Source organism: Myotis brandtii, unplaced genomic scaffold (genome assembly GCF_000412655.1).
Source record: "Myotis brandtii unplaced genomic scaffold, ASM41265v1 scaffold244, whole genome shotgun sequence".
Taxonomy (NCBI): Eukaryota; Metazoa; Chordata; class Mammalia; order Chiroptera; family Vespertilionidae; genus Myotis; species Myotis brandtii.
The window spans coordinates 135,853-154,921 of NW_005359225.1; the positions used below are offsets into that span (position 1 = coordinate 135,853).

The 19,069-nt window shown below is 40.5% G+C and overlaps 1 protein-coding gene and 1 long non-coding RNA gene across 3 annotated transcripts in view; one reads left to right on the forward strand and one right to left on the reverse strand.

The window, feature by feature from the left end:
• INTS4 (integrator complex subunit 4) overlaps positions 1-19,069 on the forward strand; it is an 85,614-nt gene that overhangs the window by 39,389 nt on the left and 27,156 nt on the right. For both annotated transcript variants that reach the window (XM_005867024.2, XM_005867026.2), the window contains exons 11-15: positions 2,166-2,371; positions 4,551-4,693; positions 9,899-10,014; positions 12,285-12,418; positions 13,330-13,487. In XM_005867024.2, the coding sequence (XP_005867086.1) occupies positions 2,166-2,371; positions 4,551-4,693; positions 9,899-10,014; positions 12,285-12,418; positions 13,330-13,487 (757 nt within the window). The remainder of the gene's footprint in view (positions 1-2,165; positions 2,372-4,550; positions 4,694-9,898; positions 10,015-12,284; positions 12,419-13,329; positions 13,488-19,069) is intronic.
• The window catches only part of LOC106726245, a 16,789-nt gene continuing 4,812 nt past the window's right edge, over positions 7,093-19,069 (reverse strand). The window contains exon 2 of the long non-coding RNA XR_001362270.1: positions 7,093-7,445. This is a non-coding gene — a long non-coding RNA (uncharacterized LOC106726245). The remainder of the gene's footprint in view (positions 7,446-19,069) is intronic.

Genomic DNA, 19,069 nt, shown 5'->3' on the forward strand with positions numbered 1-19,069 from the left:
CAGTGAGCCCAGCTTCTGGTTGAGTTGCACTCCCCCCCACCTTCCCCGCTTAGCCAGAAGCTGGGCTTATGGCTGGCAAGTGCAGTGGCGGTGGCTGGAGCCTCTCCTGCTTCCGCGGCAGGCGGGCTGTAGAGAGCGAGTGGTTCTGGACTGTGAGAGCCCCTGACTGTGAGAGGGATGTCTGAGTGCTGGCTTACGCCCAATCCCCGGGGGGTACCGGGCCTAAGCCAGCAGGCAGACATTCCCCAAGGGGTACCAGACTACGAGAGGGCGCAAGCCGGGCTGAGGGACACCCCTTCCCAGTGCACAAATTTCATGCACCAGGCCTCTAGTGACTACATAATAACAGTGCTCATTTACTGAGTGACTGCAACGTGTAAGTCATCGTATTGATTGATATGCACACAATGTCTCATTTAGTCTTCACAAAGTGTACCTTTTTTTTTATATAGATCCTCATCAGAGGACATAACTAGAAGGAGGAAGAGAGGTAGGAAGGGGGGGGGGGGGGGAGGGGGAGAGAGAGGGAGAGATTGATTTGAAAGAGAAACATTGATCGGTTGCCTTTGGTACATTCCCAATGGGCTCGAACCAGCAACCTTTTGGTGCATGGGAGGATGCTTAACCATCTGAGCCACTCTGGCTGGGTGACACAGTCCCCCCCCCCCCCCCCCCCCCCCCGGAGACTGTAATATACTTTCAGCACTCCAAAAAGTTCAGTAGAAATTGTTATTTACCTGCCTGTAGCCAGGCAGTACATGCAAAGTAAAACACCAAGTTTTTACTTTATGTTTCCAAGTTTTTGCTTGGAATTTTATCATCTCTGGTCTCATGCTGATAGGAGTTTCTGTGTGATTCCTCTGATAGAGTTGCAAGAGTTACACATGAATCAATGTGGTATAATAGATAAAGCCCTGGGAAGAAAAGCCAGCAATTAACATATTCAGGTCCATTTCTGGCTTTCTTTGTAATTAGCAGTTTCACATTTAAATTACATTTTTTGTGAAGTGGAGCAAATTCTTCTCTTCTCATTAGAAGGAGGAATTCATAACTACCAAGAAAAATCTGAGTCATCTCCCTTCAGTGTATTAACTCTGCTTTTAAAGTGTCTAGAAACATTTCTTACACAAAAACAACTTATATTTGTGAGTTTTAACCACAATTTGAGTGGTTTTCTTTTCTTTTTTGAAACTGTACATTGTGTTGCAGAGCCATGGGGGAACCACTGCAACAAAATGAGCATCTATAAAAGTCTTGTGAGCATTGTCTGTAGCTTCCTCATCTCTGTATCCCGACACTTAGCACAGAGCCTGGCATGTCCTACACGTTCAGGAAACATTGTTAGTGAATGAACGAAGGGCTTCCTAGACTCAGTAACCTCACTGTTACATGTTCTGAGCATTCCAAGAGTAGAAGACATGGCTCTATTTTCAAGGTGCTTACAAGACCTGGCGATAGCTAATGTTGAGCTTTTAACATATGCCAGGAGGTGTGTTATCTGCTTTACTTACATTATGTCATTCAGTTATCCTAACTGCTCTGTAAGGAAATGAGTATTATCTCCATTGAACAGGTGAGAAAATTGAGGTGCTAAAGTTCACCTCCAAGTTTGTGGAGGGATTATTCTTCACAGTTCACTGTGTGATCCCTATCATTCCAGAGCATCTACCTTTAACCACTATATAATGCTAGTCTATATAACAACAGACCTGGGTACTAGTCTTATCTCTCCTCTGACTTTGAGGCAAGTTAATGCACTTTGTTGAATCTTATCTCTAAAATGAGAATAATGGTATCTAACATGTTTTAATAAAATATTATTTTGGCTGCCTTTTTAAAAAAAACACACAAAACTTTACTGTAGTTGAAATACTGAGATAAATAAAAACTTAGTTTTCAAGAAGTTCAGTTAATGGAGACAGATGTGTGACTCAATCACAAGTCTGCACAGTCGAGATCTAAACCTTAGTCCCTGTGACACCAACGTTCATGCTTTTAGGTTGAAGTGAAGGTGGAAGCTGAACCTGTGAGCATGGAGATCTCCCAGAGTTTTTAGGGTGAGAGGAGTAGAAAGCAAAAGGCAGAACTGAATGAGAAGGAATCCTTGGATTTTTTTCCATGGCTCTTAATTTGATACGCAGTTGTATTTGTCTCCTTTTGTCTAGAGGTCCGCATTGCTGCTGTGGAGGCTCTCTGCATGCTGGCTCAGTCTTCATCCTCTTTTGCTGAGAAGTGCCTTGATTTCCTGGTTGACATGTTTAATGATGAAATTGAGGAAGTTCGTCTACAGTCCATACATACCATGAGAAAAATCTCCAACAATATCACCCTCCGAGAGGATCAGCTAGACACTATCCTGGGTGTATTAGAAGTGAGCGGTCACAGTTTATTACTCATTTCTTCATCAGTACTTATGGGGCACCACTTCTTGTTTATTTTTAACCAGGCATTCTGCTGGGTTTTGGTGATATGATAAAGTACAGGTAGCACAGTTCTGCCTTCTCATCACACAACTCCACCAAGATGGAGGAGACTGATGTTAAACAGGAAATTCGAACAAAGCTTAGTGTTGTTGTGATCAGGAAAGGAGAGGGCTCCCTGGGAATACAGAGAGTATCTAACCTGAATTGTCTAAGGTAAGGTTGGGGAGCTAGGGAAGAAAGAAGGAATGTAGTGGACACTTGAAGGAGGAATAGAACTTAATGAGGCATTTTCTAAGGAAGGAGTAGCACTGGTGGAAGAGTACAAGAGTACCAAACAGAAGGAGTAATGTCTAAAGATCCAGAGGTAAGAGTGGGTATGATATAGTCAATGAATTCATTGTAATTGCAGCATAGAGTTGAAGAGATGGAGGAGAGGAGGGAAGCGGCTATAGATAAGGCAGGGACTAAATAATGAAGAATTATTCTCGGCCTTTGATTTAATTCTTCTAGTGAGTCATAGGATATTACATCAGGAAGGGATCTTAGGGGTCAGTTTATTGAGCCCTGGAGTTTTACAGGAAAAAAGGTAATTTGTTTGATGTCACATAGCTAGTGCTTGGCTATGCCAGGATATAAACACAGATTTGCCTCCCAGGCGTGGTTCTTGGATTATTTTTGTAAAGTATCTGTATTTTATTTGTAAGTACTGAAGTTTTTCAAGATATTAGTAAATTTAATTTGGCCTCTGGCTTTCTTTCTTTCTTTTTTTTCAGATATTGTGAAAGGGATAATAATTTGATATTTAGTCATTAGCACTTGTTACAGACTTCTGCTACATAAACAGACTGCTTTGATTTTGAAATTCTCTATTCTCTATTATTCTCTCAGTTTTTTAGTACTTCTATTAAGATTTTTCCTGAGTTATCTTTATTTATAATTTTTCATGGTTTTTTTCCTAAGAAGATAAATTTATATTCTGTAGATTGTTCTCCATGAATAGTCTCTATAATGTGCTCCTCCTTTTCTTTCAGCTTTTTCCCCATCATTTCTCACCTTGAACTTTATGCAGTAGTCACTCCACTAATCATCAAGCTTTTCTTCACTATTTTGCCTTCACTGTAATTTTCCGCCCTCTGCCTACAAAACTGCCACTTTTCACCTGGCAGACGAGCTTATTCCCAGGACCTACGTTAGGCAACATACCTGGGAAGCCTTTTCTGACTAACCCTCCACCTCCCACATGGGCTAAATAGCACTTCTCTGTATTTTTATAACACCCTGTGATATTTATCAGTATGTTTCCATCTTTTAAATTCTTTTTTCTTAAATAAATACTTATTGATTTCAGAGAGGAAGGGAGAGGGAGCGAGAGAGAGAAACATCAGTGATGAGAGAGAATCATCGATTGGCTGCCTCCTGCACGCCCCACACTGGGGGGTCAAGCCCAGAACCCAGGCATGTACCCTGACCAGGTATCGAACTGTGACCTCTTGGTTCACAGGTCAGTGCTCAACCACTGTGTCACACCGACCAGGCTGTTGGTGACCTTTTTTAATCATTTTAGTGAGATTGAGTAGGAAATGGGGAGGAAAGAGGCCGCTTCCCTGACGTCATCTTGTCTGCTCTCTCTGTTTACTCTGCACTAGCTACACTGGTTTCCTTGCTATTTTTCAAACATGTTTCCACCTCATGGCCTTTATGTGTGCTGTTCCCTTTGATTATCTGGTGTTAAATGCCCCACCTAACCCAGCACTCTTTCCCTTAACCTGCTTTATAGTTTCTTCATAATACTTAACACTATCTGGCCTATGTATATTGCCTTTGCATTAGAATGAAGCTCCGGAGAGCAGGGATTTGATTATAATTACTGCTGTATCTCCAACTTTTGGTACTTAGTAGGAGCTTGATAAATGTTTGGCTGTTTACTAAGTGCTCAGTAAATGTAGAATGTATAAACAAATGAATAAACAAATGAATTAATTCTTCAAATCTCAGTTCATATGTCACTTCTGTCTTCTCAACTACCAGCCTCTCCCTGTCCTGTACTGTCATTGTAACTTACACACTTCTCCATAACAACTTATTCATAGTGACTGCTAATAGTAATACTATCTTTTTTTTTTAAAGGATTCATCCAGAGATATTAGGGAGGCTCTTCATGAACTCTTATGCTGTGCTAATGTTTCAACCAAAGAAGGGATTCATCTTGCACTGGTGGAGCTGCTGAAAAATTTAACCAAGTACCCTACTGATAGGGATTCCATATGGAAGTAAGGAATTTTTTGTGCATTTGCTCACTGAGTCAAATAACGTGGTAGATATACAGTCTTGATATTATTCACTAGAGGCCCCGTGCATGAAATTTGTGCACGGGTAGGGTCCCTAGTGGCTGTCGGCCAGGACCTCACTTCCCCTGGCTGCCTGGGCCTCCCTTCCCCCAACTGCCTGCCGCCGCCAGCCAGGGCCTCCCTTCCTGTGGTTGGCCAGCCAGCCTTGCCCCCTGGTCAAACTCCCGGTTAAACTCCTGGTCAAGGGGACAATTTGCATATTAGGCTTTTATTATACAGTGGGGCCTTAACTTACGAGTTTAATTCGTTCCGAGACCGAGCTCGTTAAGGAGCTCATTAAGGAGCTCGTTAACTCAAATTACTCTATCAACTCAATGCAAAAAATCGGCCAAGAGACAGCTGGTATCTCAAAAAACTCGTTAGTCAGGACACTCATAAGTCAAGGCCCCACTGTATAAGATTGGATCATCATCGATTGAGGATACGGCTATCCATTTTGCCTTAAATTTACAAACCTGATTCAACTTAACTAAACTCTCGGGAGTCTGATTCCTAAATGGAATATTTTATTTTAGATTATTTATTCATTTGTCCATCCATCCACCTAGCAAATATATGCCTGCTATGTGCTTCCTATGTGCCAAACTCTGTGATAAGTGTTGGAAGTACAGAGGTGAGCTAATTAGATTTCCTTTTTCTCCTGTGTAGTGTTAATCACTGCTTTGTCCAGTTTGGATTTTGTACAGGATCACAACTATCATTGTAAAGATTAGAGGCAGGGCCGGCACTTGGTCTGCAGATTGAAAATCTCAGTCATTTCTCCCCTTGATTACCTCTAGCTTTATTGACTAGAATCAAACTGTTAACACTGTTCATGAATTGCTGTTTGAAGAACTACTTGCTTACATTTAATATAAAAATTAAATGAGTGTGCTTCCCTTCCACTTTCTCTAAAAATCAATGGAAAAAATATCCTTGGGTGAGGATTACCAACAACAAAAAAAAGTGTGTGCTCCACATATTTAAATGAGCTTATGTGATGAGATCATGCCAACTGTGTAGTTTCTTGATTTCCAGAAAAATTTATTACTAAGAGTAGAAAATGGTCGAATCAGGTACTTGAGAGAATGGTTTCATTCTTCCAAGAATAAAAGATACATTAAAAATTGAAAATACTGCCCTAGCCAGTTTGGCTCAGTGGATAGAGCGTTGTCCTGTGAACTGAAAGGTCCCAGGTTCGATTCCAGTCAAGGACACATGTCTGGGTTGTGGGCTCTATCCCTAGTGGGGGACTTGCAGGAGGCAGCTGATCCATGATTCTCTCTCATCATGGATGTTTCTATCTCTCCCTCTTCCTTCCTCTCTGAAATCAGTAAAAATATATTTAAAAAAAAAAAAAAAAGAAAGAAAACCAGCCTGGCGAGTGTGGCTCAGTGGTTGAGTGTCAACCTATGAACCATGAGGTCACATTTGATTCCTGGTCAGGGCACATGCCTGGGTAGGGGCTCGGTCCCCAGTAGGGGGTGTGCAGGAGGCAGCTGATCAATGATTCTCTTTCATCATTGATGTTTCTATCTCTCTCTTCCCTTCTCCTTTCCTCTCTGAAATCAATAAAAAATATATATTAAAAAAAAAATACCAGAGAGTTCTTGTTCTAGATAACACTTTTTTTAAAAATCCTCACCCAAGGATATTTTTCCATTGATTTTTTAAAGAAAATGGAAAGCAGTAGGAGAGAGATAGACAAACATTGATGTGAGACACATCGACTGGTTGTCTCCCACATGTGCCCTGATCAGGGCCAGGGATTGAACCTGCAACCGAGATACATGCCCTTGACCATAATTGAACCCAAGACCCTTTAGTCTGCAAGGTTGACACTCTATCCACTGAGCCAAACCAGTGAGAGCTAGGTAATATTTTTGATATCTGGTTATTTGTTTTGCTGTTTCTTCATGTTTGTTCAGTCCAGTTCAGCTCAATTCGATATACATATATTGATTGTCTTCAAGGAGCACTCAATCATTTGGTGTGTGGGGTTGGGGTAGGGAGAAATACCTATGTCAGTATCTGTACTTTTTTGGGGACACAGAAGGAATTCATTCTGCTTGATGGAAGGGATTGTTATATAGTGTTTAGCAGTTTATTCTTCTTGCCTTAAAATAAGATTTGTGGTTATTTGGTTCACCCAGAATATTTATGGCAAGACTGTCTTTATTGATATTTGTAGACAGAAAACTCCTTCACCTTAAAGTGCTCCAAAAGATTTTGGAGTGACATAATTATCACTTGATTTTTTTTCATCTTTCCTCATGAATGGTGATGCAAGCAAACCCAGGTTCCTCTGTCTGCCACAACGAAAGACAAACTCTTGAGACAGGTGCTGGTGAAAAAGGAAAGATGTTTATTTGAATGCCGGCATCTCGAGAAGATGGGGGACTTTCCAGTCCTCAAAAAGCCACCTTAATAATCTCAATGCAGGCAGAGGCTTTTGTAAAGATGGAGATGGAAAGTGTAACAAAGAGATCGGGGAGGGGAATGGGAAGTGCAGCTCTGAGAAGGGGGATCATTGGAAAGGGAGAAGGGCTGAGGGACTGGGAATATGTCACTTCTCAAGCTTCCTCTCCTCATTTTGGAACTTTCTTCAAACAAGAATTTGTAGATTTACTATGGGCACCTGTGGATCTTCATGGCTGGTGCCAAGCAGCCCTTTCTCCCCTGGAACTTCTTTAAGCTGTAAAAAAGGGTAGATAAAGAATGAAAACACAGGGCTTTATTTACACACTTCAAGAAAACAGAGGGGTGGCTGCAGCCTTGAGAAAAGGTAAAATACACAGCCTTTATTTCTTAACTGAAATGTTAAGTCAAGGTTACAGTGGTTTATTTAAAATATCAAAAAAGAATGTGATAAAAGAGTGAAGGAATAGTCACAGTGGCATGTTTTTAAGACACTGCTAAAGATGGGTACATAAATGAAAGTTTTGAATTACATGTTTGTTGTGTTTATATACCTTTAGGGTATTCATAAAAAATGCTTATTGAACACATGTTATAACCCAGTCACTGTGTTAGGTGCTGTGGAGATTTAAAAACGGATTCATCTCAGCCCTAGCCAGTTTGGCTCAGGGGATAGAGTGTCAGCCTGTGGACTGAAGGTTCCCGGGTTCAATTCCCATCAAAGGCATGTACCTTGGTTGCAGGCTCCTCCCTAGCCTGGCTCCTGGTCGGGCATGTGCAGGAGGCAACCAGTTGATGTGTTTCTCTCACATCGATGTTTCTGTCTTTCCCTCTCTCTCCCACTCTCCCTAAAAATCAATGGAAAAATATCCTCGGGTGAAGATTAACAACAACAACAAAAAAACCAAAATTGGATTCATCTCAGAAACCTAGCCTTCAAAATAGTAGGTAGGGAGAGAAGAAAGAAATGTGTAGATAGGGAGGTGGATGAGATAGTAAAACATATTACAAGTCAGACTTGAAGTCTAGAGAGGCCCAGATACTTAAGGGTCTCTGAGGGGACCCAATTAATAACTCCTGTATTCTCCACCTGGGATCTGAATAGAAAGAGATAAAATAAAAGAGTGGCACCTGGAAGCAAACTAGAACCTTTACAAAGTCCCCTTAGGCATAGCGAGTAAAAGCCCTGAGAGAGGTCAGAAAATTAGTGAAGTGAGTTGTTTCCACATAGAAGGAAAAACAGGACTAGGGAAAAGTTTACTAACAATGTCAAGTGTTTTAAATGTGATGCCTTTCGTATCCCATATATTCACGAATTTGTTAACGGTGTTTGTTTTCTTTCTTTTGCCAGTCTGCCTATTCTCCAGTCCCTGGTGAAATCCATCTTCTTTGTGATATTTTCTCTTATCATAGTAATTTCTTCTACCTTTGACAGGTAGAAAGCAGACTATCATTCATTTGATAGTTCATTACCTTGTGTTAGTCATGTTTGCCTCAGCTGGATCATAAACTCATTGAGAACAGAAATTAAGATTTATATTTATTTTCAATTCATCACACCTTTTAAACCAAAACTTAACAAATAAAAAATAATAAAAATGCATAATTCCTAGCACACATGTAGTTCTTTTTTTAAAAAAAATTTTTTTTAATATGTTCTTACTGATTTTTAGAGAAGAAGGGAGAGGGGTAGAAAGATAGAAACATCAATCAGCTGCCTCCTGCATGCCCCACACTGGGGAGGGAGCCAGCAACCCAGGCATGTGCCCTGACTGGGAATTGAACCAGCAACCTCTTGGTTCATGAGTTGACACTCAACCACTAGGCCACACTTGTAGTTCTTGATAGTTTATAAAGGACCTTAATGTAGTCATAATAGTTAACTGATAGCCAATTGATTTCTTACTTTATGACAGACCAGAGGCCTGGGGCCCGGGTTCGTGTACCAGTGGGGTGCCTTGGCCTGTACTCTGGGGATCAGGCTGAAACTGGCTCTCTGACATCCTCTGTGGGGTCCCGGATTGTGAGAGGGCACAGGCCAGGCTGAGGGACCCCACTGGTGCACGATTGGGGCTGGGGAGGGACCTCGGGAGGGCTCCAGGGTGTGTCCAGCTGGTCTCGCCCAGTCCCAATCAGCTGGACCCCAGCAGCAAGCTAATCTGCCGGTTGGAGCGTCTGCCCCCTGGTGGTCAGTGCATGTCATAGCAACTGGTCAAGTGGTCGAACGAAGGGTTGGACACAGCATATTGGGCTTTTATTATATAGGATACCTAAGAAGCTCTCCAGCAGACTTCCATTCACCAGAACTGGATTAGTTGGTTACTTGCAAACCAGTCACTGGAAAATACGGATGGGGTTGCTATGATGGGTTTATTAGACCAATTGTGGTTGAGCCCTTGGGCTGGGCCTGCCTTCTCTGAGCACTTTGCTATCTACCTTATACCTGAGTAAAATCAGGGTTCTTTTGGCAAGGAAGATGGGGGAAATGGTTGTTAAGTAACCAGTAGTAATAGCAGCTATATCAGCTCTTTTGTCTTCATAATAACCAAATTTTTAGACAAATTAACTGAGTTTTAGAATAATTGAATGACTTGTCTGAAGTCATAGAAGGAGCAAAACTAGGTGGTTGAGAATTTGTAATTCTGAATCAGGCTTTCTGATTCGAAATCCTAGTACTTTGAAAAGCATTTATTAACTTACTAATGTGGGCTCTCATTTTGTTTATTTCAGATGCCTGAAGTTTCTGGGAAGTCGACATCCAACCCTGGTGCTTCCCTTGGTTCCAGAGCTCCTGAGCACCCACCCGTTTTTTGACACAGCTGAACCAGACATGGATGATCCAGCATGTATCCTCTGTGCTTAGGACAGACCCTACTGACTTGGCAGGGAATTCTAGCATCTTTTCCTGTAGTGTAGCTTAGGTGGTCTGAGTTTTATTTTCTTTTTCATTTCTTTTAGATAAGAGTATATCCTGAGGTAGCCTAGCCTGGAGGTTATTCTCAGCTTTCTTGTTTTCACAGTAATTGCCCTTTGCCATTTAATACAAATAATTTTTACACCATTTATCGAACACCTGCTATATTCCACATACCATGTAAATGCTTTATACATTTTATCAATGATCTTCCAAACAACCGTGGAAGGAGGTATTCAGTTGAGAAAACTGAAGCTCAGAGAGGATAAGTAACTCTCCAAGCATTAAATCTGGGATTCGCAGTCAGCTACCTTTAGTTTAAAGCCTATGGACTTGCCCCTATGTCAGTGATGGCGAACCTTTTGAGCTCGGCGTGTCAGCATTTTGAAAAACCCTAACTTAACTCTGGTGCCATGTCACATATAGAAATTTTTTTGAAATTTGCAACCATAGTAAAACAAAGACTTACATATGGTTTTTTAAATATATTTTATTGATTTTTTACAGAGAGGAAGGGAGAGGGATAGAGAGTTAGAAACATCGACTAGAGAGAAACATCGATCAGCTGCCTCTTGCACGCCCCCTACTGGGGATGTGCCCGCAACCAAGGTAAATGCCCTTGACCGGAATAGAACCTGGGACCCTTGAGTCCACAGGCTGACGCTCTATCCACTGAGCCAAACCAGTTAGGACAAGACTTATATTTTTGATATTTATTGTATATATTTAAATGCCATTTAACAAAGAAAAATCAACCAAAAAAATGAGTTTGCATGTCATAGGTTCACCATCACTGCCCTATGTCTTATTGCGTGTTTAATTTGATATGCAGCCTGAATGAGTGGATGCAGCTGAGCTACTATGTCTCTGATACAAGTTCAATAGGTTTGTGATTGCCATGGACAGCATGCCGTGCAATTGGATTATTTTCCAGTCATGGGAATACATTTACATTAGTGCATTCATGCTCTCCCATGGTTCTTTTTACTCTATGCAAGACCATTGGTGAAGTTTAGGGATTTGATTTGAGCCCTCTTGCAATCCGGGACCCCTGGGGGGACGTCGGAGAGCCGGTTTCGGCCTGATCCCCGCAGGCTAGGCCAAGGGACTAGTGCATGAATCTGTGCACCAGGCCTCTAGTAAAAATATATTTAAAAAATATTAAAAAAACAACACACATTTTTTTTTTTTTACAGAGAGGAAGGGAGAGGGATAGAGAGCCAGAAACATCCATGAGAGAGAAACATCGATAGCCGCCTCCTGCACACCTCCTACTGGGGATGTGCTGGCAACTCCATCAAGTAAATGAAGTATAAGTTGTATAGTTATTCTCCTGGTTTGGGATATTTAAGTTATTTCTGATTATTTGCTATTATAAATGCTTCTGTGCTATCTTATTATTTACTTAGAATAGATTTAAGATGTGGAATTATTCAACATTCATAAGACACTATCTAGTACCAAATTATTATCCAAAGGGATTGTGCCATTATATACTTTAGTAGCCAATGTACCAGAAGTTTCCATTTATTAGTATTCTCAACAGCATCAGGCATTATTATTGTTGTTGTTATTATTATTATTATTATTATTGGCCTGGTGCACGAATTCGTGCATGGGTGGGGTCCCTCAGCTTGGTTGCGATCAGGGCTGGCCGGCCAGGGGGAGGGACCGTGGGAGGTTGGCTGGCCGGGGGAGGGACTGCGGGAGGTTGGCCAGCCATGGAAAGTTGGTTGTGGGAGCGCACTGACCACCAGGGGGCAGCTCCTGTGTTGAGCGTCTGCCCCCTAGTGGTCAGTGCGTGTCATAACCAGTTGACTGATCATTCGGTTGTTTGGTTGCTATCTTGAAGTTTTTCTCTTCTTTTGCCAAGTTCTTATTTTTTATTGTTTGCTTGTTTATTTTTTTTAATCTTTATTGTTGAAAGTATTACATAGGTCCTTCTTTTTACCCCACTAACCTCTTCCAGCCCTCTCCTGCCCCTTCTGCCCCCCAGGCCCTCACCACAGGCATTATTTTTTAAAACTTTTGGTAATTGGGATAATATGGAGTAGGATAATCTGTCTCTGTTTGAATTTGCATTTCAGTATTAGAAAATTGTAGTCACTTAGTGGGAATTTTGGGGGCGGGAAGTGGGGACACTAGATTCTGGCCAAACTCAACCTTTTGTACCTCCAGGCTTACTTAACTCTCATCCATCAGACATTGCAGTTTTGGTTCTTATCTTCAATGCTGCTAAAAGCTGCCCAACAATGCCAGCATTGTTCTCGGATCATACCTTCAGGCACTATGCCTACCTCCGGGACAGTCTTTCTCATCTTGTTCCTGCCTTGAGGGTATGTTGAAAAAACATCTTTTGTCCTTGTTTTTGGTTTTTGGTCCTTTGTGGTTATTAAATAGTAGAAAACAGACTATAGTCTCTGAAAAAGGATTCATTCATGCTCTTTCTCTCATGAGCTCTATCCCATTGTTTTGTACTTTTGCTTCTCACCTTTTAAAAATGATTCATTTTTTAAATATTCTTAGGTTATTGATTATGTTATATCAGGCTCAGTTGGTTAGAGCATCAGACCGATACACCAAGGTTGCAGGTCCTGGTCAGGGCACATACAAAAATCAACCAACGAAGCATAAATAAGTGGAACAACAAACCGATGTTTCTCTCTGAAATCTATAGTAATAAAAATGTAATATGCTAATTAGACCAGACGTCCTTCTGGACGACCTTCCAGATGAAGCCTGGGTCCTGGGTGCTGGAGGGAAGCCAGTGCCGGCAGCTGGGAGAAGGAAGGCCTACTCTTGTATGAATTTTGTGCATCGGACCTCTAGTCAATAAATACATGAGAAAAAAAATTTTTAATTAGGCCAAATTAAAGTTGGACTTAATGCAGTAAAATAGTTTGGTCTTGATTTGGCTCTGATAAAAATGAGAGTGATTATAAATAAATAAATAAATAAATAAATAAAGTAAATGTGGGAACATTAATTTTTAGTCCTATTTCTATGGTTAGCCCATTTATTTCAGTTAGTAATGGAAAATAATAATATACCATTCTCTTTTTCTCCTTGCAGCTTGTGGCTATTTCGTTTCCTCTCCTCTTTCCCTTTCTCCCACTGAAGCTGGGGAAGGGGAGAAAGGTTATTTATAGAATCCCCTAGCTTTTTGTTCCTTTTCCTTTGTTTGGCTCACTTTTTTTCTGGTTATTTTGTGTTTCGAAAAGTTTATAACCTGACTATGTTTGCTTAGTTATCAGGTAGAAAACTTGTGTCATCAGCTGTTTCCCCCAATATCACGCCTCATGAGGATCCTTCCCATCAGTTCCTGCAGCAGAGCCTTGAAAGGGTGTACAGTCTTCAGCACCTGGACCCTCAGGGAACCCAGGAGCTGCTAGAGTTCACCATCAGGTGAGGTAATCGTCCCTTTCCTTTGACAGTTAACATTGTTGTTCTGCTCTGCTTGACTGTTTTGATTTCCAGTGTTGGTTACATGACCACCAAACCAGTATTACATAAATGTTAAAGGGTCTTCTTTAAGGAGTAAATAAAAAAAGATAAAAATATGAATAATAAAATGGTAATAAATACATATCTATCAATAATCGAATCTAAAAAACATAATAAATGAATAAGCTGAACAGAAACAGATTCATAGATACAAAGAACATTTTGATGGTTGTCAGATGGGAGAAGGTTTGGGGGATGAGTGAAGATGGTGAAGGGATTAGAAGTACAAGTTGGTTGTTACAGAATAGTCATGGGGATGTAAAGTATAGTGTGGGGAATATAGTCAGTAATTTTGTGGTAACTATCTATGGTGTCAGGTGGGTATGGGATTTATCAGGATGGTCACTATAATGTCTGATCACTGGGTTGTACAGCTGAAACTAATATAATATTGTATGTTAACTATAATAAAAAAATTTTTTGTTGTTGTTAATCTTCACCCTAGGATATTTTTCCATTGATTTTTAGAGTGGAAGGGTAGGGGAGAGACAGAGAGAGAGAAACACCAATGTGAGACACATCTATTGGTTGCCTCCCACACACCCCAACTGGGAATAGGGCCTGCAAAAGAGGTACTTGCCCTTGACCAGAATCGAACCCCAGGACCCTTCAGTCTGCGGGTCAATGCTCTATCCACTCAGCCAATCTGGCTAGGATGAAAAATAATATATATATTTTTTAACTCTTTTTTAAAAAAATATATATTTTATTGATTTTTTACAGAGAGGAAGGGAGAGGGATAGAGAGTTAGAAACACCGGGGAGAGAGAAACATCGATCAGCTGCCTCCTGCACACTCCCTACTGGGGATGTGCCCGCAACCAAGGTACATGCCCTTGACCGGAATCGAACCTGGGACCCTTGAGTCTGCAGGCCGACGCTCTATCCACTGAGCCAAACTGCCTAGGGCAAAAATAATATTTTTTATAAAAAGAAAAGAAATACATTCTTTCCTTAGGAGACTTTTAAGAAATACCAACCCTAAAAACCATGGAATTTCTTTTTTTTAAAATACATTTTATTGATTTTTTACAGAGAGGAAGGGAGAGGGATAGAGAGTTAGAAACATCGATGAGAGAGAAACATCAATCAGCTGCCTCCTGCACACTCCCCACTGGGGATGTGCCCGCAACCAAGGTACATGCCCTTGACTGGAATCAAACCTGGGACCCTTGAGTCTGAAGGCCGATGCTCTATCCACTGAGCAAAACCGGTTAGGGCCCATGGGATTTCTTGATTAAATTTTTAAAATTCTCCTTTTGCTGTGCATTGTTTCATGTCTCCAAGAAACAGTGCCTGTTTTGTAGCCTGGAAACTAGTCCAGTAATTAAAGAGGTGAAAATGAAATGTTTGTAGTTTGTAATCTGAGTGCAAGAATGAAGATAGCTTTTGAAAAATTATCAGCATTTTGTACTCATTTTGCATTTTCTAACATTCGTTGTTATTCCACCAAACTACTAAGAGACATTAATTGTAAATTTGATATTTAGAGATTGAAAGAAATGTTTAGTCATAAACATTTGATTTACACATCCAGTCTTTTTTACTATCTTTTAGCAGTGATTTCAAAATGAGTGAATTCTGCTGCTTGTGTGAACTTTTTAAAGTTTTTTCCTTTCTATTGAATTTATTGGGGTTCCATTGATTAATAAAACTATATAGGTTTAAGGTGTACAGTTCTATAATACCTAACTGTATATTGTATTATGTTCACCATCCCAAGTCATGTCTCTTTCCATTCCATTTACCCACCACCCCCCTCTTTTACCCTCTCCTGCCTCCCCCCACTCCCTTTTCCCTCTGGTAATGACCATGTTGATGTCCGTCTATGAGGGTGTGGTTTTTTTGTTGTTGTTGTTTTTTTGCTTAATCCTTTTACCTTTATTACCCAGCCCACTCCCTCCACCCCTGCTTCTGACAGCTATGAACCAGTTTCTATTTCAGGGTTTTTGGTTGTTTGATTAATTTGTTCATTAGATGTCACATATAAGTGAAATTATATGGTGCTTGACTTTCTCTGACTGGCTTATTTCACTTAGTGTAATACTCTCCGAGTCCATCCATGCTGTTGCAAAGGCAAGATTTCCTTCTTTTTATGGCCGAGTAGTATTCCATTGTGTAGATGTACCACAGCTTTTTTATCCACTTATCTATTGATGGGCATTTGGGCTGCTTTCATATCTTGGGTATTATAAATAATGCAGTGAACATAGAGGTGCATATATTCTTTTGAATCACTGTTTTGGGTTTCTTCGGATATATTCCCAGAAGTAGAATTACTGGATCATAAGGTAGTTCCATTTTTAATTTTTTGAGGACCCTCCATACTGCTTTCCACAGTGGCTGCACCAATCTGCATTCCCACCAATAGTACATGAGGGTTTTCCTTTCTCTACATTCTTACTAACACTTGTTGTTTGTTGATTTATTCATGAAAGCCATTCTGACAGGTATGAGGTAGTATCTCATTGTGCTTTTAATTTGCATTTTTCTGATGATTAGTGACAATGAGCACTTTTCATATGTCTATTGGCCATCTGTGTGTCCTCTTTGGAAAAGTGTTTATTCAGATCCTTTGCCCGTTTTTTCATTGGATTGTTCGTTTTTATGCCCGGGTTGTGGGCTCAATCCCTGGTGAGGGACATGTGGGAGGTGGCCGGTCTGTGTTTCTCTCTCATTGATGTTTCTATCTCTCTCACTCTCTTCCTTCCTCTTCTCAAAAACAAAAAACAAACAAACACAAAAAACAAACAAACAAAAACACACACACACAAAAACAAGAGTTGTATAAGTTCTATTATTGGCAAATATGTTCTTCCATTCAGTGGGTGGTCTTTTCATTTTGTTGATGGCTTCCTTTGCTGTGCAAAACCTTTTTAGTTTGATGTAGTCCGTTTGTTTATTTTTTCTTACCCAAGGAGACATATCAGAAAAAATGGTGCTACACAAAATGTTAGAGATTTTACTGCCTGGATTTTTGTGGTTTTGAGTCTAACATTTAATTATTTAATTCATATTGAGTTTGTTCTTGTATATGGTGTAAAAAGGTAGTCTAGTTTCATTTTTTTCACATATCTGTACAGTTTTCCCAACACTAATTATTGAATAAACTGTCTTTACCCCATTGTATTTTCATGCCTCCTTTGTCAAATATTGTCTTCTTTCTCAAGATTGCTGTGGCTGTTTGGGGTCTTTTATGGTTCCATGTAAATTTTTGGAATATTTGTTTCTATTTGGATAGGAATTGTGTTGAATCTCTAGATTGCTTTGGGTAATATGATCATTTTAATGATGTTAATTCATGAACATGGTATATGGTTCCACATATTCATCTCTTCTCTAGTTTCTTTCTTCAGTGTCTTATAATTTTCCAAGTACAGGTCTTTTACATCCTTGGTTAAGTTTATTCCAAGGTTTGTTTGTTTTTATGTAATTGTAAATGGGATTATTTTCTTAGCTTCCCTTTCTGATAGTTCATTATTAGTATATAGAAGTGATACTGATTTCTGGGTATTTATTTTGTATCCTGCTACTTTACTGAATTCATTTATCAGTTCTAGTAGGTGTGTGTGTGTGTGTTTGGTGGAATCTTTAGGTTCTGTATATACAGTATCATGTCATCTGAAAATAATGAGTTTTCCTTCTTTTTAAATTTGTTTGCCTTTCATTTCTTCTTCTTGTCTGATTGCCGTGGCTAGGACTTCCAGAACAATGTTGAATAAAACCCAGTCTCTCATGACTCTAGTCTGCTCAGCCATCCCTCTGCTGGAATCCAGGGAGTGTGGCTACAAAGGAGATATTGTGCGTTGGCCCTTTAAGAGGTTGCTTGAGTTTCTAGTGGACTCCCCTCTCTCCCTGGCAGACAGAAACCCACTGCTTTTCACAGCCAGATGTTATATGGTGCCTCTCCCAGGCTCTGGCGCTCTGGACTGGGGAGCCTTATTTGGGCTTAAGATCCCACATTTATCAACAGAAACCCCCTTGCAGCTGAGATATCCCTCTGGAACCACAGCTGCAGCCCATGGGAGCGGGACCTGCCCTTTTCACGTCTGTCGTTTCTGCCAGTCTCATTGTGGCTTCTTCTCTAAAACCGTGGTTATAAGACTTCTCTACAGCTCATCTTCAATTGATTATTAAGGTTGAGTGTTGTATATTTTATTTGTGCTTCCAGTTTGGTCCTGGGAGAAAGTGAGTATAGCTTTTACCTAGTCGACTGCCATCTTGGACCCCACCCCACCCCTCTGTATAAACTTAAAAAAAAATTTTTTTTCACAATCTGTTAACTTGTGTTCTTCTAATATTTTTAAATGATACTTATTGCCATCATGTGGACTAAGGATTACTAAAGTGTGTGTTTCTTGAAGGGGCTCTTTTGTCCTGCCACATCACACCTCTGGAAATGTGGCTTAATATTTATCTGATTTTAAATCAGTTTTGGTCTCATTTGTATTTTATATAGTTCATAAATATATGAAAATATTTTAATAGGCAAGAAATAAATGAAATGCAATATGATATGGTTGAAAAAAAGTCTTTTAGAGTTAGACCCGAGTTCATGGCCCGTTTTTTGACTAATTCTGCGACCTCGGGCAAACCACTTAACTCTGGCCTTCATTTTTCTTCTCAGTGAAATGAGGTAAATTGCAGTTCACATTGTAAGGATTACATGAGCTCAAATAAGTAAACTCCTAGTACAGTGCACAGAGGAGGTGCTCTTTGTAACCATTTTCAATAGAGTTCTTAGTCTCCCGATCAATATCTAAACTTGTTCTTGAGGATTGTGGGCATAAAGAGGTCCAGAGAGGAGCACTGGGACATAGAGCATTTTGCTTTGTTCAGTAGGTCAGATTTCCCATAGCTAGTTGGGTTGCATCTTGTTCTGTGCAATTCAGAACAGTTGCTACAGTACAAGGGTCGTAGAAGAACTTAACAATGGCGGCAGTCGGCTAATGTATAGTCAGCTGGCCAGTGTTCTCTGTAATTGTAACAGGAAGCAGAATCTTCATGGAAAGGAAATGGTTCCAAAGTAGAATGATTCAGGGCTGTCTTTGGTAAGAGAGACATTAGAAATGGGAAAAGGAGAGACCAGTTGGTCACCTTTAAAATAGCACTTTTCAAGTATGATTAGTTGGTACAGGGTCTTGCCTTTTATTGTGCTGGATTCCCACAATGAGCAGGCTCTCCAGGATCAGCTCAAGCCACCAGAACTCACAAGCGATGATATATAAGCTACAGATCCCAATGTCCTCAGTTACTTTTGGAAGAATTTACTTGGTGCCCCTTTCCAGAGCATCTTATCCCTGGTCTTAAGGTCTTAGGAGGCAGCATTAGCTATCAGAAAATTGCCTGAGCTGAACCGGTTTGGCTCAGTGGATAGAGCGTCAGCCTGCGGACTGAAGGGTCCCGGGTTCGATTCCGGTCAAGGGCATGTACCTGGGTTGTGGGCACATCCCCAGTAGGGGGCGTGCAGGAGGCAGCTGATCG